This window comes from Hyla sarda, chromosome 4 (genome assembly GCF_029499605.1).
Source record: "Hyla sarda isolate aHylSar1 chromosome 4, aHylSar1.hap1, whole genome shotgun sequence".
Classification (NCBI taxonomy): Eukaryota; Metazoa; Chordata; class Amphibia; order Anura; family Hylidae; genus Hyla; species Hyla sarda.
In genome coordinates, this window is record NC_079192.1 from 37,812,989 (window position 1) to 37,830,868 (window position 17,880).

The following is a 17,880-nucleotide window of genomic DNA, read 5'->3' on the forward strand; positions in this document are numbered from 1 at the left end:
AGGTGATGAATATATAATTTACAGGGGGTCCCAATACTTTTAGAACTGGAGCGCCCCCCCCCCCCCATTCTTTCTCACAGTACAATCATGGGGAGAAGGTGGGGCAGCAGTTGAGTTCCGGCTCCAGTTTGGATGTCTCCCGCAGTCCCATAGGCTCTGATTGGGGTCACAGAGCATTGAAGAAGAACAGGGGACTTGAGGCACCTGCTCTAATGTGGAGTCCTAATTGATCATACATTCTAGTTTTAATCACACAATGACATTACTAGTTCCACTATGGAACAATAGTCAGTACTGCACTGGTTAGAAAACACTTCATGTAGATGAATGTTCAACCCCTTAATGACCAAGCCCATTTTCACCTTAAGGACCAGGCCAATTTTATTTTTGCATTTTCGTTTTTTTCCCCTCGCCTTCTAAAATCCATAACTCTTTTATATTTCCATCTACAGACCCATATAAGGGCCTGTTTTTTGCGTGACCAATTGTACTTTGTAAGGAAACCTCTCATTTTACCATAAAATGTATGGCGAACCCCCAAAAAAAAATTTTTAGGGAGGAAATTTAAATGAAAACCAAAATGTTGCACATTTTGGAGGGGTTTGTTTTCACACTGTACAATTTACAGTAAAAATGATATGCGTTCTTTATTCTGTGGGTCAATACGATTAAAATGATACCCATGGCTAGATACTTATATATTTTTGTACCGCTTAAAAAAAAATCTAAAACTTTTTGTACAAAATCAGTAATCTAAAATCGCCCTATTTTGACCACCTATAACTTTTTCATTTTTTCGTATATAAGGCGGTATGAGGGCTCATTTTTTGCGCCGTCATCTGTACTTTTTTTAGATACCACATTTGCATATATAAAACTTTTAGATAATTTTTAATACATTTTTTTAAAATAAAATATGACAAAAAAGCAGCATTTTTATGCCATTCACCGTACGGGATCATTAACATTATATTTTGATAGTTCAGACATTTACGCACGCGGCGATAACAAAGATGTTAAATATTTTACGCTTTTTGGGGGTAAAATGGGAAAAACTGACAATTTTCAATTTTATTGGGGGAGGGGATTTTTCACTTTTTTTTTACTTAATTTTTTTTTTACATTTTTCAACTTTTTTTTTACACTTTTTATGTCCCCATAGGGGACTATCCATAGCAATCCTTTGATTGCTAATACTGTGCAGTGCTATGTATAGGACACAGCACTGCTCAGTATTATCGGGCATCTTCTGCTCTGGTCTGCTCGAACGCAGTCCCGAGCAGAAGACCCCGGGAGACGGCCGGAGCCAGGTGAGGGGACCTCTGGCCGCCATGCTAGATGATCGGATCTCCGCAGCAGCGCTGCGGGCGATCCGATCATCCAATCAAAGTACCGCAATGTCGCAGATGCCGTGATCTGTATTGATAACGGCATCTGAGGGGTTAATGGCGGATATCGACCATTACGGGCGGGTCCCCGGCTGCTGCTAGCAGCCGGAACCTGCCGTGTATGACGCGAGCACCGTTCCGATGCTCGCGGTCATACACAGGACGTAAATGTACGTCCTGGCGCGGGAAGTCCCACCAAGCCAGGACTTATATTTACGTCCGTGGTCGTGAAGGGGTTAAGCAGAGTTATTCTAGCAGCAATCCACAGAACAGGGACCAAGGTCAGTATGGTGCTGAGGAATATTTTGGTGCCACATTAACAACAGGAAATAGATAAACTAAAAGGGCAACAGGACAACATTAGGAGAGAATGAAGAGAACATGTTAATCTTTAGAATATGTTCTTGTACTACTTGTACAGTATAATAAGTGGTCAAGTAAAAAGCTTTTAGGCCGAAAAAAAATTATAGCTTCTTAAGGATTTGTACACATGGATGAGATCATAGGGAAGAAGTATAAACTGTTAATCCAATGGACCGACCTTCTGATGTTCTTAAATTATGTCAGAACATGAGCACAGCATGAGATGTCCATTATGACCTCCTATTATTTTCATGGTTAACTATAATTAAAAAAGCAATAAAAAAATAAGCAATTGGAAGTTGAAAAGGGTGTATAGGATTAGAAAAAAACATAATCTTAGTTCATTTCTGAAACAGTGCCACTCTTAAAGAAGTCTAGCAGTGAATTACCCTTCCTCTTTCCTCCTCTAAGAATATCACCCAAAATTGCATTAAAAAGTGGCCTAGGGGGGGGGGGGATAGTCCAAAGAAAATCCAAAGAAAATGCCACTATACATGTATGGGGAGCTGAAAATCTGTCACACAAAATCTGGTCTGGGAAAGGAGGTGGCCTTCTCATAGAGGTGGACTATTGGAGAGATGTCATTGCACACGAATGCTTGGTTTATCCAGGGGTTCATATGTATGGTCTGATTGGGAAAGATAGAGATGATATTCGTTCAGCCAAAAGCTATTGAAGGTGAATGTCCAGCTTAAGTGTGATATTTGGAACATGGATTACCAGGGAGGACACTCCAAAGATGAAGAATGGAGACCTATGCTATACCCTAGGGTAACTGCTATCAAATTGTAAAGCAGACCTCAATAGTAAGAGCAGCCATGTAGTCAGTGTGCGGTAGGAATGTTCTACCTCCCCTCCAACCGTATCAGCTATAGTCTGCATGCACTCATTTCAGAAGTGCCATCATTGAGATGGTGTAGGGGTTTTGACCAAAGGGTTATGGAAAGTAAGGGAAATTCAACATTGTGGGGGGGGGGGGGGGGTTGAATAAGACACTGTTGTAGATTCTTTGCTAAGTGGCCCCTTTCTTCTTTTCTGCACACCACTGCCAAGAGGAATGTTTCCCAAATGGCGATTTAAGCACCACTGGGGTTGCTACTTACATTGAGTACAAGAACTTTACTATTAGTTTGGAGCCCACTGCCCTAGAACAATGCTTTCCAACCAGGGAAGTTACATTATTGGGGTTCTCCATTACATATCCCAGTAAAGTGACAACATTGGGGCTCTCCACTGGGATTTCCCCGTAAAGCTGTTTTTTTTTTTTTTTACTATGAATAAGGCACACAGGTGAAAGTTTTATCTACTGGCTGGACGGGTCAAAGAAGTGAAAATGTTTGGTACCCTAGGGAAAATTTTCCCAACCAGCGTTCTCTATAAACCTTGTGTTACTTGGAACCTAGTTATGTTCTTCAAAAGACAGCATAGGGAAAAGCTATCACTATCATAATATGGGTGTGATAGCTTTAGAGGCATTTTTGTTTGGGGTTCCCCATGTTCCCCATAGTACACTGGTTGGTCTACATTAGCTGCCATCTGCTGATACCCTATTTACGTCATGCTTCTATAAATATAACTATAAAGATATTCTTTAGCCATCTCCTTAGGCATTCTCCGTCATCTTCCCGTATAGCAGAGCACTGAAGATTTTACAGAAGCAGTGAGCAGGAAAAGATGACTAAAAGACATAATGAAGTCTGTAGCGTGCAGTGTGGGAGGATTTCACATATATATATATATATATTGTGCACCAACATATTGTGTCCCATTAAATCCTGCCAGCCTTGAAAGGTTCATTGTAAACTGGATGCATGTTATTCTTCTCTTGACCTCTTCCCTTTCTTATCTCTTGCCCTTAAATCCCTGAGCTTCAAAATTATTTTAGCTGAGAAGTCATCTTCAAACATCGCATGACGGTAAATAAACCTTGGCAAAATTAAAATATTCTGTGCCACAGGCAGAAGGGACATACACGTGCAACATGTGTTGTCCAAACCTGACAATTCTACTGGGACCAGCCAACCATATAATGTGTATGTTGTCCTCCCAACAGATCATGTCAGGGACTAGAGGGATTGGCGTGTTGGATCCAACTGCCCAGTCCTTTCTGCCCTTTCCCCATTCAGATACAGTGTCTAATCAAACCTATGCTTCCTTATGAAAGTGTAGTATCCCACTGGGATCTCTGCAGGGTCTGTAGTTGAATGTCATCTGTTTCGTGCCTTTGGTATATGTGATACAATGTTTCGTACTGATTTGCACTGTCCAACGTTACTAGGAATGGAAGAAGACATTTAGTGAGTCTAGTGCAGTCTCACAGGAGAGGATGTGTTAAGGAATTTTAGATCCGCTTTTTTGCTGAGACCAGTGACAGATAGTGATGAGCGGCATATGCCATATTCAAATTTGCGATATTTCGTGAATATATGGACGAATATTGGTCCTAAATTCGCAAAATTTGCATATTTGATAAATTTGTGGTTATTTTTGCATGCGCGTATGCGAATGCGCATATGCGCATGCACGTGTGTGCATGCGGATAACTATCTACCTTTATATCTATATTATCTATCTATCCATCTATCTATCTCCTAATATTCTTTAGTGATGATATTCACGAATATGAGGATATTTGCGAATATTCGCATATTCTCATATTTGCGAAAATTCGCTCTCCAGTCTAATACAGTAAATAGTATAGGAGCCTTCTTTAGACCACAAGCTGGAAGCAGGGAGGGATGAGATCACTGTGATGTGTTCTGTGGGGGAAAAAATTACGAATATTAGTAATCGCGAACATATAGTGCTATATTCACCATTCGTGAATATGCGAAATTCACAATAAATATTCGAATCGCGAATATTCACTCAACACTACTGCCAGACACTTTCCAAGATGTAAGAGGACAGTAGCTTGGAAAGCCTTGGGCAAAGTTAGCTCCTAGTAAGAATTCCATTCAAGACATTATGCTAGCCTAATCCTAATGTGAGTACGGGAGGGAAGAGAAGGAATGAAGGATATTTCCAGCTTTTGGGATGAAGTTGAGCATTGGCCCAATAGCTTTATACTAGAACCAAACGGCTTCTGGCCAGGCCTAGTGCGATGTGGGTTTCAAGTCACAATTCTTCTTATCTGTATCCCACCATTGGGAATAGCAGTAATAGTGCGAAAAGTAGATGTATTTTCTTGGAGCTCTTCCATGAGCCAAGAAATTTACAGCCTGCCTCAGGGAGAAAGTCATGGGACTAAAGAAAAAAGGCTAGAGTAAAGAAGGACCATCTCCTGGGGCCTTACGATGAGACAAAACCATGCCTCGAGGAACTCTGCTCTAGCCACGACTAATTCTACCTATACCTAAATACAAGAACTGAATATAAGTGAAGTGAACCATATGTTGTTTGCAAGTTATACCTGTGTAACACCCAAAGACCATCAGCCAGGGCACATGTGCAGGGAGTGTGACAGAGAATTACCGATACCACCACCACCCCTTTCACTGTGCCAGGAGCTCCTGTGCCAGTCCTCTAACCACTGTCACCATAGTAATCCTGACCATGATTAACTAGGGGACTACTACCTTCAGCATTAACACAGGTCTTCTTCCATTTTTTCATCTGTGCTCCCTCTGGGCTGACACAGAAGCAAACAACTTTTTTTCATCTGTCTCCTATTTCTTGGTTACCTACTGAATGAATGTTAACATAAAGTCAGAAACAGATTAAATTAATTATGACTCCATGACCAGACTACTCAATGTTTGTTGTCTGTTACTATGGAGACACATAGGCCTACAATTTTTAATTAAAGGGGTATTCCAGGAAAAAACTTTTTTTATATATATCAACTGGCTCCAGAAAGTTAAATAGATTTGTAAATTACTTCTATTAAAAAATCTTAATCCTTTCAGTACTTATGAGCTTCTGAAGTTAAGGTTGTTCTTTTCTAAGACCTCTCTGATGACACCTGTCTCGGGAAACGCCCAGTTTAGAAGAGGTTTGCTATGGGGATTTGCTTCTAAAATGGGCGTTTCCCGAGACGGGTGTCATCAGAGAGGACTTAGACAGAAAAGAACAACCTTAACTTCAGAAGCTCATAAGTATTGAAAGGATGAAAGGATTAAGATTTTTTAATAGAAGTCATTTACAAATCTGTTTCATTTTCTGGAGCCAGTTGATATATATATAAAAAAAAAGTTTTTTCCTGGATAACCCCTTTAAGACCTCTTGTAAAGTTATTTTATTTTATATTTTAGATGCTCTGGAATAAAAAGAAAATAATGTTGCAAAGGTATATGTAGCCTTTAAGTAATAAGATAAGTAGCTGTATAGACTGTCATCAAAGTATTCAGGTGTCACAGTTGTTTTGAATAATTTGCTGCAAATGAGAGATTACTTTAAAATTATTTGTATGATCTGTTTTATTTTTGAGCCGAGGCGCCTGCTTTCTGTCACCCAAGTGCAAGAAAAAGTGTACACGAGGATGCGGTCCATCGTAAGCCCTTCTCCGAAAGGAGAAAGGCCCCCCAACAAACCTACCATTTCCCTCTGGGCAATAAGGCACCTACAAGGTTATATGCAAATGCTACAACCAAATACAACAGCTTCATAAGGGCAAGAGCTGCTTTTATAGTAGCTCTTCCCTCTAACTTATTAAAGTGGGTCACTAATGGAGTACCCATTCTTTTACATTACCGAGCCCTTAAGCCTCCCCCTCCGGAAAGAGTACCATGGTGTTACCAGGAACCAACCGAAACAATAAAGTCACAACAGGTCATCTTAATTTTTTATTATTTTTTTTGCTAATGCATAATAACATTGTGTGTACTGATCTTGGCTTAGTTTGAGCTGAAAGTATGTAAATTAGCTCTCCTCCACAGGGAAGAAAAATGTATCTCTAGTGCCACCTATAGGTAGTCAACTTGTAAGTCAATATCTGAGTCATAAAAGAGCCTTTAAACATAACTTTGGATATTAGCCCAACTAGAGTCTCTTCAAGAAGGAAGAGACTTTCATATCTAAGAGTTTTTTTTTTTTTTTCTTAGTATCTCAAGTCATGTTTCAAGGCTTTTTGTATGGGTCAGACATTGACTTACAGGATAGCTACATGTAGGTGGAAGTAGAGAGTTTTCTCACTATAGAAGAAGGAATTTGCCTGTTATTTTCCAACGAGCATTGCCTGTAAGTCTCCATACAAAGCTGGGTCTCTTCAATGACCATCAGTAACTCATGAACTGATGAATATCTGCAGGATTGGTATATAACAGGTATATATTGTCTAGCCTAGTTTTTTCCAGCCAGTGTACCTCCACCAGTTGCAAAACTACAACCACTACCATACCAGTGTGCCTCCACCAGTTGCAAAACTACAACCACTACCATGCCAGGTACAACCACTCCACCAGTTGCAAAACTACAACCACTAGCATGCCCGGACAGCCTTTGGCAGTCCGGGCATGCTGGGAGTTGTAGTTTTGCAACAGTTGGATGCACACTGGTTGGGAATCACCGGCTAATCAGCCACAACCCCTAGGTAATGACATGCTTACCTTTACTTGTTTGCACATACTGAGTTGCATAACACCATGAATGTTTGTTCATTTTTATGTCTGCATTCAAGTAAAATATACTGTATATACTTTCATTTTGACCATAATAAACATACACAGGCAAATAAAGACTTATACAGTCCATGGACATGTTAGTGGTTATCTTGTTAAAAAGTTAACACTATTGGTGTAAAAATAAAGCGAGCATACTCACCAATCCCAATCCCCCAACGCTGCTGTTCCAACGTCACGTGGTTTCCGCTGCCCTTCACTTGTTCCTGGTTCCTATCATGTGTTTCATGTCCCAGCTCAAACAATCACTGAATGAGGCAGGTCACCTCCAGTGACTAGCTGAGGGAGCAGGGGATCTGGGCAGGGGAGTATGCTCTTTATTAAATGTTTCTACTGTTGGAATAAACCTAACATGTTGCACTAAGCTTGAATATGCAATATTAATTTCTTTGTTTATTTATAGACCCCTGCAGCCTGCTCCTAGGTTCAGATTTTTCCTAAATAAGTATGTCCTCCTTGTATTATATGCTTGATGTGAGGTCTGTGTATTTAGGAGTCTGCAGTTTGCTGTCTGTGCTTTCTCATTGCACTTGTACACAGCAAATGGGATTCTCCCCTGTAGACTGGTGACCTCAATGTATGCTCTACCTCCTCTCCACATTCTTGTCTGCTGTTTACAACTGCCCCTCCCTACTTGCTCCTATTTCTAACTAGTAGAAAATGAAGAGGAATGCAGAAGGCCTATAAGAAAGACACAAAACTCTGCTGGTAAAACATACTTCTATTATGAGCGTTATGGTATTTACTTTTATCCTCCTTTTTTATGCATTTACGTCCTCTATGAAGAATAATAGAGACATTCATCCTTTTGTTATATTCAACATGGTCACAAAATTGTACCCGTGTTTGTCCGTTTGTTGTGGAATGGAGGAGACTACATTACAGCTACCGTATTTTTATATAAGACGCACTTTTTCTTCCCCAAAACTGGGGGGAGGGGGGGGAAGTTGGTGCGTCTTATATGGCGAATACCTGCGGCCATCAAAGGCCGGGACCCGCCGCTAATACAGGACATCACCGATCGCGGTGATGCCCTGTATTAACCCTTCAGACGTGGCGATCAAAGCTGACCGCCGCATCTGAAGCGAAAATAACACTAACCCGGCTGCTCAGTCGGGCTGTTCGGGACCGCTGCACCGAACAGCTTACAGGACACCCCGAGAGACCTTACCTGCCTCCTCTGTGTCTTCTACGTGCCGGGATCCCCTGCGCTCTCCTTCGACGTCATCATGTCGTCGCGCACGCCGTCATCCAATAGGACAATAGGAGCGGCGTGCGTAGCGGCGTGATGACGGCGACGTGATGACGGCGACGGAGAGCGTGGATCCCGTGGAAGAAGACGTCCGGAGCGTCGGGGACACCACGGGGACGCGGTGACAGCGATGGAGCGACATCCAGGGCACCGGTGACGGGTCCGGAGCGGCGGGGACACGTGAGTACTACCTCCTATACCAGTGGTCTTCAACCTGTGGACCTCCAGATGTTGCAAAACTACAACTCCCAGCATGCCCGGACAGCCAACGGCTGTCCGGGCATGCTGGGAGTTGGAGTTTTGCAACATCCGGAGGTCCGCAGGTTGAAGACCACTGTTGGTTTCAGAATCTTTATTTTTTTAGATTTTGCACCTATAAAGTGGGTGCGTCTTATACGCCGGTGCGTCCTATAGGGCGAAAAATACGGTAATCGTATTTCTATCTTTGTTTGTTTTTTTTATTTGAAAAATGTATAAATACTATTTAGACACAATCTAAATGATAGCACATTTTTAACGACAATGTATCTCCTAGATAATTTTTACTAATTAGAGTCAGATACTGAAACATTTTTTATTTTTGTAATCGGTTTCTATTTTCTCATTATAATTGATTCTATTACATTTTTTGTGCATTATTATAAGGGACAGCCATCCTGCCTGATCTGTTTTCAACAGCATTTAGAAATATGCTTTACAGGAAGCCCCATGGACATAGACAGCAATAGACAGAAGCAGTCCCATTCACCTGAATGGAAAAGGGGTCTGGGCATGCTCTGTGATTTTTGAAGAGGTCACTCTACCAGAAGAGAGCAACTGAGCTTCAGCTATTGTACAAACCCTCTCATTCTGATTACTTGTGTCACTCTTTACTGTTATTCTGTACAGATCACTTTCCACCGGCCTCCTCCTTATGATCACAGAACAGGAAGTCTAATCATAGTTTTTGGCCTAGTGTTCAAAGTGAAAACTGCAAAATTTCAAGATTATTTTGAAATATAGATAATAAAATTGAAAAATATTTTTAAAAAGCAACATAAAAATTTCCTTATGAAATAAAGGGGTACTCCGGTGGAAAACTTTATTATTTTTTATTTATTTTTTTAAATCAACTGGTGCCAGAAAGTTAAACGGATTTGTAAATGACTTCTACGTCAGAGGAAATTATTTTCTTTTTGGAACACAGAGCTCTCTGCTGACATCACGAGCACAGTGCTCTCTGCTGACATCTCTGTCCATTTTAGGAACTGTCCAGAGCAGCATATGTTTTCTATGGGGATTTTCTCCTACTCTGTGCATTGTGCTCGTGATTCAGCAAAGAGCTCTATGTTCCAAAGAGAAAAGAATTTCCTCTGTATTATTCAGCAGCTAATAAGTACTGGAAGGATTAAGATTTTTTAATAGAAGTAATTTACAATTCTTTTTAACTTTCTGGCACCAGTTGATTTAAAAAAAAAAAAAAAAAAGTTTTTCACCGGAGTACCCCTTTAACATAAAAACTTGATTCAAACATTTGGTAATTTTCTTATGACACATTCAAGTACTTAACAATCTCATCATATGATTATTATGTTCATGGTTCCTATCATAAATTTATCTAACAGACTATACTGTATACTACAAAAATTTCCACTTAAAAAAAAACAAAAACATTTACAAATCTTTATTGATACACTTATGGCTCTTAATAAATGCACAGTAAAAACTACACTGGCTATGAGCTGGCGTGAATTTCTTTTACTATTTACACCAATTTTCTAGCATGAATTACAGTAGATGTATCGGGCCCCAGGAGACCATGCCCCTCTTTTCAGCCCCTCCTATTTAAAAGGAAAGAATGAAAACTGTTGTACCTCAGAGAATAATAAATCATAATAAAAGGCTTAATCGTGATTAAAAACTGTAACAATTTCTTGGAGGACTCAGACGTGATTTTCATATAAATGTATAGTAACACCATGCAGATAAACACCAAGTCATACAATGTCTATCACTTCCACTGTTACAATGGCAAGTCATTTACATATTTATTACTATTATGCTGTTGACGGAGGATGCGTTAAATATGCATAGATATATGGAGAGATGAACAAATTCCGACCGTTTGTGCACATTGGAGTCATCTGATGTCATGAGTGAATGTATCTGAGGGTACTCTATTGTCTTGTGTTATCAGCCACCCTGGATGGGGGGGCTGTGATGATCTCCAGTATGAATGCACACAGTAAAGCAGGCCATACACATGGAATAACAATCAATGGAAAGATATTTGCTGACTCCACCTTAAGCATGCATGCTCAGCTTGGTTGTGGAATTTTCACCATGCGAGCAAAGGATCGGGCTTGTAAAAACTCAACGGGGGAGATTTATCAAAGTTGTCTATGTCCCGCATCAATATAGACCAAACTACAGAGGGTTAGTCTGGTCTATTGTGCACCGAATTTATCAAATGGCGCACAGCTCTTGATAAATTCTGTGCACAGACTGCATGATCTATGCTTTAGTCTATATTTAAACCTGCTCCAACATGGTCTGACATTTCAGCGTATTTTGGGCAGATGCGACTTGTCGCTGAAAAGTCGCACTTGATAAATTCAGCACCAATGCATTTTTCAATGCATTTCAGTCTAAAATAGACTTGCATGCATCATGTTCTAAAAATCCTCTAGAGCAAAAGTCGCAGAAAAGTCGCACAGATTTAGACTGCGACTTTCTGTGCGACAAATTTAGACAAGAAAAACCAGTCTAAATCCTTTGATAAATCTCCCCCAACATGTCTAATTTTTGTTTCCTCAGACATTGGGGGCATTAGGCTGTAGTGTGCACACAGAAGTACCGTATTTCCGTGGTGGTAACTTGCCGTGGAAATACTTCTGTGTGCAGAATCTTATTGAAAACAATGGGACTGAAATTTCAGAGCGCAATTTTTCGGCCACATTCCGCTTGGAAATTCTATGTGAGCATGGCCTTAGGAGTCCCTAGGGTACCTTGATCTTATGTATATAGCCAGCATTAGTCCAGAAAAATGATGGTCATAACCACTTTATAGCCATGGTCTTGGGTTCCCCGTCCAATAAAAGTCCCCAACAATCAAGAATTTATGACCAACTCAGAGAATAGGTGGTAAATGCTCTTTGCTGGAATTCCTTTTAACTCACAATCATAAGACAATTTAGATACTTATGTCTAAAAAAAATTTCACACAAAAATAAAAGTTGCCTACCTGTCAGGATCCACATGAGTGATGGAGATGCGTGGAGGGATCCGCAGGGGGAGAGTGGTCGGTCTCTGCATGCTGTCATAGTCTGGTGAGCGTGCCCTCTCACCGGGTCTCCAGGGTGGAACCTGAAGGGTTGAGGAGGGTCGCCTTTTCCCCCTGCGAAGTTCTGCACCCAGGGTGCTGGATGAAGTGTACGATCTGCTATATCTCCCTGATTCGTCTCTGGGTTTTTGCTGCAAGAAAAATATGAAGCAATTTAGTGAAGATACGAAAACATTGAGGATTGGTTACTCTAAAAGGGTTGTCCAGCAATAGAAAAACATGTCTGCTTTCTCATAAAAACAGCACCACACCTGTCCTAAGGTTGTGTGTGGTATTACAACTCTGCTCTCATTATTTCAATGGAACTGAGCTACAATACCACATAAAAACTGAGGACAGGTGTGGCGCTGTTTCTGGAAGAAAGCTTTGTTTTTCTAATCATGGATAACCCCTTTAAGCTAGGATTCCACTTGGTTTTTTTTCTGGCAGTTTTGGGAAAATTGCCACTGCAGATTTTGAGCCAAAGTCAGAAGTGGATCCATAAGGGAGGAGAAGTGTAAGTCCTTCCTTTATATGTCCTATTCCTTTTGAATACACTTCTGGCTTTGGCTCAAAAACTGCAGTGGCAATTTTCCAAAAACTGCCAGAAAAAAAACAAGTGGAATCCTAGCCTTAGTAAGATGCAGATACATATCATGGAAAAAAAACATAATACAATTCCTTGGAAAAGCAAACAAAAAAAATTCCACCATTTTTTTTCTTTCATATACTTTTTGAACAGGGATACAGAACATACAGTCTACACATCTTATGTAACCTCCAATCAACAACTCCTAGCATAGAGTTTACCACAACTCCTTAGGTTTGGAAGTGTATCAGGCACTTAGGTGGTAATTTTTCCTCCTTGTATAACAGTTTTCAGTTTTTTTTGTGCACAAAAATGTGTAATTTTTTTAATGACAATTTTCAAGAAAGCGTGCAGGGCTTAGCAGGTGAAAGAAGGGGGTTGAGGGATTATGTCATTCAGCAGTTCGCGGATTAAACATAACTTAAAGAAGTACCCCCTTTTTTAAAATCAACTGGTGCCAGAAAGTTATTTAGATCTGTAAATTACTTCTATATAAAAATCTTAATCCTTCTAGTACTTATCCACTGCTGTATGCTCCAGAGGAAGTTGTGTAGTTCTTCCCAGTCTGACCACAGTGCTCTCTGCTGCCACCTCAGTCCAGAAAAGGTGCAAATCCTCTATGCTCAGGACAGTTCCTGACATGGACAGAGGTGTCAGCAGAGAGCACGTTGGTCAGACTGGAAAGAAGAAGTACTGGAAAGCTTGAGTATTTTTAATGGAAGTAATTTACAAATCTGTGTAACTTTCTGGCACCAGTTGATTTGAAAGCAATTTTTTTCAATCAGTACCCCTTTTTTGAAGTACACCTTAAACTAGAAATTGGCATAAATCGTTATAGATCTGCTCAAGTTCATGGATGATGTAGATATGAAGCGAGAAAGATTTACCAAATGTATTATGAGGCTCAGGTGGTATCCTAACAATTACATTATTGGTCACTTTTCTGTCTGTTACAGAGAAATCAAATCCTAATAGTTGCTGGAATGCATATTTCAGTTCGGACTTTACTATGGGATCCTTGTGAAAAATCCATTGTACAAACCATTGTCCAAATCCATTGTCCATTGTATGCATTTAGTACTGTAGAATTCGAACCCTACTGAACCGAATTACTATAAAACAGTGTCTTCAAACTGTGGCCCTACAGCTGCGTACAACTCCCAGAATGTCCGGACAGCAACTTCAACAAATTTATACCACAAACTACAAGGACCTCCACGCCTCATAGCTGCCATGACACCACAAAATAGCATGCAGAATGTGTCCTCCCCCTTTCTGTGGCCCAATAAACCAGCCCAGAACTACAGCTTTACCAACTAGCTCTTTACCGTTGCCCAACAAGCAGTGGGCCAGACAATATGCACCTAATCATAAAGGTGGGACTGGGGTGCCAGTGTGCCAACTGAGCCTCTGCCACCTCCTGTCCCCCTGTCCAAAAGGACAGGATCATCCAGGCATCTGACCCTGTCCTGCTGGCATTTTTAATGCACTGAAAATAAAGTAAGATTTCCGGAGCATGGACTTGGTGAGTGGCCTCTCGTTTTTTCTATTACTGCCTTATTGGAGTTCTGCAATTTCTTTGCCGAGATTGAGCACCACCGTAACCAGCCCCCATACACCCATATGAAATATCAGAAGCAGGTTGTGCCGACCACTGTATCTTCATTGGTGATATTTTATTATACACTTTTCCAAAAAAAATTCAAATTCAAGTTTGTTTTGGAACTTTTGTTTTTCATTGTTTAGTGGATATAACCTTTAAGGCATTTCATGTGCTAAAGGATGCGTGACAACATCCAGCTCGCTTCTACTGTACATTTGCATAATGTGATACAGATAAATTTATCATCTCCATATTTGATACAACAAGATGACGTTTTAGAGAAATTAATTCAGTTTATTTATTTATTTTTAAATTCTACAAAAAGTGTCAAATAGGTTTTCCCATCCCAGGATAAGCTATGACTCTTTGAATGCAGAGATCCGACCAACAAACACCTTACTAAAATATACTTGGGGATTGATCTGAAGTCTATATGGTCGGGGGTATAAATTTATTCGAGGAGTTTGATCTGAGGTATATATTTAATTAGGTAATGTGTGGGTTTTATTTGTTTCGGTAGGCCCCCTGTGTATAATAAGCCTGGTTTGGGGGTCTATATTTAGTTTAGGGATCTGATCTGAAGTCTATATTGATTTATGGGGGTTTGGTGTGAGGCTTGTATATGTTTTGGTAGGCCCCCTTTACATTGAGGGGCTGGTCTGGGGTCTATGGACTTATCAAAACCTAAAAACTGACCAGTTGCCCATAGCAAGGCATCTAAAAAATGATAGAAGCGATCTGATTGGTTGCTATGAGCAACAGGTCAACTTTTCCATTGCGCAGATTTTTATAAATCGCCTCCTATATACTTTAGGGGGCTGTTCTGGAGTCTGTATTTATTTTCGGGACCTGTTCTAGGATATTTGTTAATTTTAGGTATCTGATTTGAGGTCTATCTATCGATTTAGGGGGTCTGGTGTGTTGTCTGTATTTGTTTAGGTAGACACCCCCCCCCCCCCTTTATATTGAAGGTCTGGGGTATATATATATTTTAGGGAACTGTTCTGGAGTCTGTATTTATTTATTATAGTGTGGTGAGGGTGTGATGAGGGCAAATGTTATTACCCTAGGGGCAGATGGCATTAACCCCTTGTGTTCGTGATGCCAGGACGTGGTTTAACCGCTTCGCCACCTGAAGGTAGGCTGCTGGATCCTGGGCTAAGCACAGGGGCAAATAATGACTTCTACGCCAAGTTATGGAACAATGGCAGCTTTACTGAGTCAGACAGATGTAACAGTCTATACAGCTTGGCTTTGCCCAAGGAGGTGACCAGTGACTTCAGAGACCTTGGGGCTCATTGGGACTTGTAGTGGACTAAGAAAATGTTATGCCGGGCCACGCTGACTTGACACAGATTTATCTTGACTGACTTGACTGGGACTGACTAGACAGACTTCACCCCATTTGTAGCCTACCAGGTTTTGACTTTCCCCTGTGGGGTAGTGGACATGTGGATGTGTGGCTGACTTTTTGCCTTCCTAGGACTCTAGACACTCTCTCAGGACTTGACCTTGCTGCATTCAGTAGAGAAAAGCATAAAAGACTCCTCCCAGGGCTTTTATAGGGGAGACTCTGGTGGGGTCCCATAGGTCACCCTTAAATCGCACGTGATCGCACAGATACCTCCTGAGTTACACTAACATGGCAACTGGGGATCACATGTTAACCTCTTTTAAAGTAATAACACTTTCTATATGCATTATACAGTATAACACATGGCAAACAATATATATATAAGGGGGCACTGTAAGGAGGCTGCCTGATAGGGCAGCAAGGGTACGGGGGCACAGCTCCCGTACTGGGCCACCAAAACTCCCCCTCTTAAACACAGCCGTCCTTGGCACCCAGTCATGGAGGGTGGATGACTGGAAGTGGCCACTGGGGCCTGGTGATGACAGTTCCTGGGAAATTATTGTCCAATGTCCTTCACACGTCCGAATATGAAAACATAACGGGGGATGAGTCCATGTGATAATGGGACATAAACATGTGGGATTCATTGCGTTCTTAACACAATTAAACATACTTAAACACATTTGTTGCGGATTGGGCTGACGGAGGCTCTCTACCCAATGCCTTAGCTACTGGGGCCTATTGGCACTAGCTACTTCTCCCCAGAACTCTATACGTGGTTTACACCATACAACAATGTTACCTTTGTATACAGCAACTATGTCTCTATACATAATTTATTTATACCTCAGGGGAACCCTCTGGCCAGTAGAGTACCCTGTACATGTGGACAGGAAAAAACGATTAGACATATGTACATTAGACAATTGTGGACTGGTAATACACATCCTGGCTACAGTCCTAACTAGCTATTATATGTGATTAGTCTATATCCAAGCTCTATGTACAACACTAAATTAGTTATTGGACTATATGTTGTACAACTTTATACATGGTACCGCGACTTATTCTTTGTACCTAGCTGGTATTCATCCCTGTGTGGACCTTTGGGATCTGCGCAACACCACCTCTGGAGAATCTGGAACTCTTGAGACTTCCGGCGTTGCAGTTGGCTCTTCCTCAGCGAACTCAGTAGCTGGTATTAGTTCAGGACTGGCTGGACCCAGAGTTGCTGGCAGCTGTGCTGGAGAGGCTGGAGACAAGATTGGCACCCTTGGCCTGGGCTACTGGAACTGGAGCATGGAACTTCCCTGGCAGGGGTAGGAGATGGTACCTCATGTACTGGATAAGGGCTGGCTTGTTGCCAAATAGCCACTGTGACAGGGGTGGAGACCGGGGACGTGCTGGGGGCTGCTGGTCCTGGGGCGCTGGAGGCACAATTCATGATCAACAGCACGGTTGTGGCCACTGAAGAAAAGTGACCAGTGGCACACCTGGGGACTGCCGCCAACACACTAATGTATTGCGGCACCCGGTTTGGAAAGCACTGGTATAGGGAGTCTGGTTTGGGGCATATTTATTCATTTTTGGGGACTGATCTGGGGTCTATATTTATTTTGAGGTGATATATTTATATATATATATATATATATATATATATATATATATATATATATACCGTAGATCCCAATTTATGGTATATATTTAAGGTCTGGAGAAATAATTTTTGGATTATTGAGTTTTTGCTTCAGATCAATGAATAACATATGGCTGTGCATCCATGTCTCTCTTTCTCGTATTGTGGTACATTTTTTTTACATTGAACGCATGCACATTTATTAGTATTCAATGTAGAAATCGAGGTAATTCCAGGGGTTCATTTATTTTTCTTGCAACTTCAGTCACTGTCATATATACATGTGAACACAGTCAGATTGCTCAAGTTAAATACCCCAATATATTCATGTGAACCCCAGTAAGATTGTACATCAAACAGTCCAATCTCTGTTATGATGCAGTCAAATAATTGTTAGTGGATCCCACTAAAATTGGGTAAATTGCCTGTTTGCATTTCTCTAATAACAAGCAGCCAATCCCATGCCCACCCATACATGGCTGCAGTATGTGTCAGGGGAGGGAATCCCTGCAGATATACAGGGGCTGCTGATGGTAATGGTGTGAGCTCTCTTAATGCTCCATTACCGGGGCACTCAACAGAACGGCCTGCAAGCTGATTGAAGTTTAATTACAAGCAAGTTATGGGAATACAGAATCGCTTATTGAGGTGGAAAATGAAATACTTGTTCTAGCAAAAGGCCGATCTGTAGCCTCACTATTATTTAATTACATAAATCCAGACAGCAGCCAACATCCAGGCATCCAGAATGATGGCAGTGAAATGTATATAGCTGT

General features: G+C 41.1%; 1 protein-coding gene across 3 annotated transcripts in view; it reads right to left on the reverse strand.

Annotated features, from left to right (window-relative positions):
- Positions 1-17,880, reverse strand: part of PDE4A (phosphodiesterase 4A) — a 1,221,221-nt gene that overhangs the window by 631,176 nt on the left and 572,165 nt on the right. For all 3 annotated transcript variants that reach the window (XM_056570564.1, XM_056570566.1, XM_056570568.1), the window contains one exon: positions 11,845-12,074. In XM_056570564.1, coding sequence (XP_056426539.1) covers positions 11,845-12,074 — 230 coding nt within the window. The remainder of the gene's footprint in view (positions 1-11,844; positions 12,075-17,880) is intronic.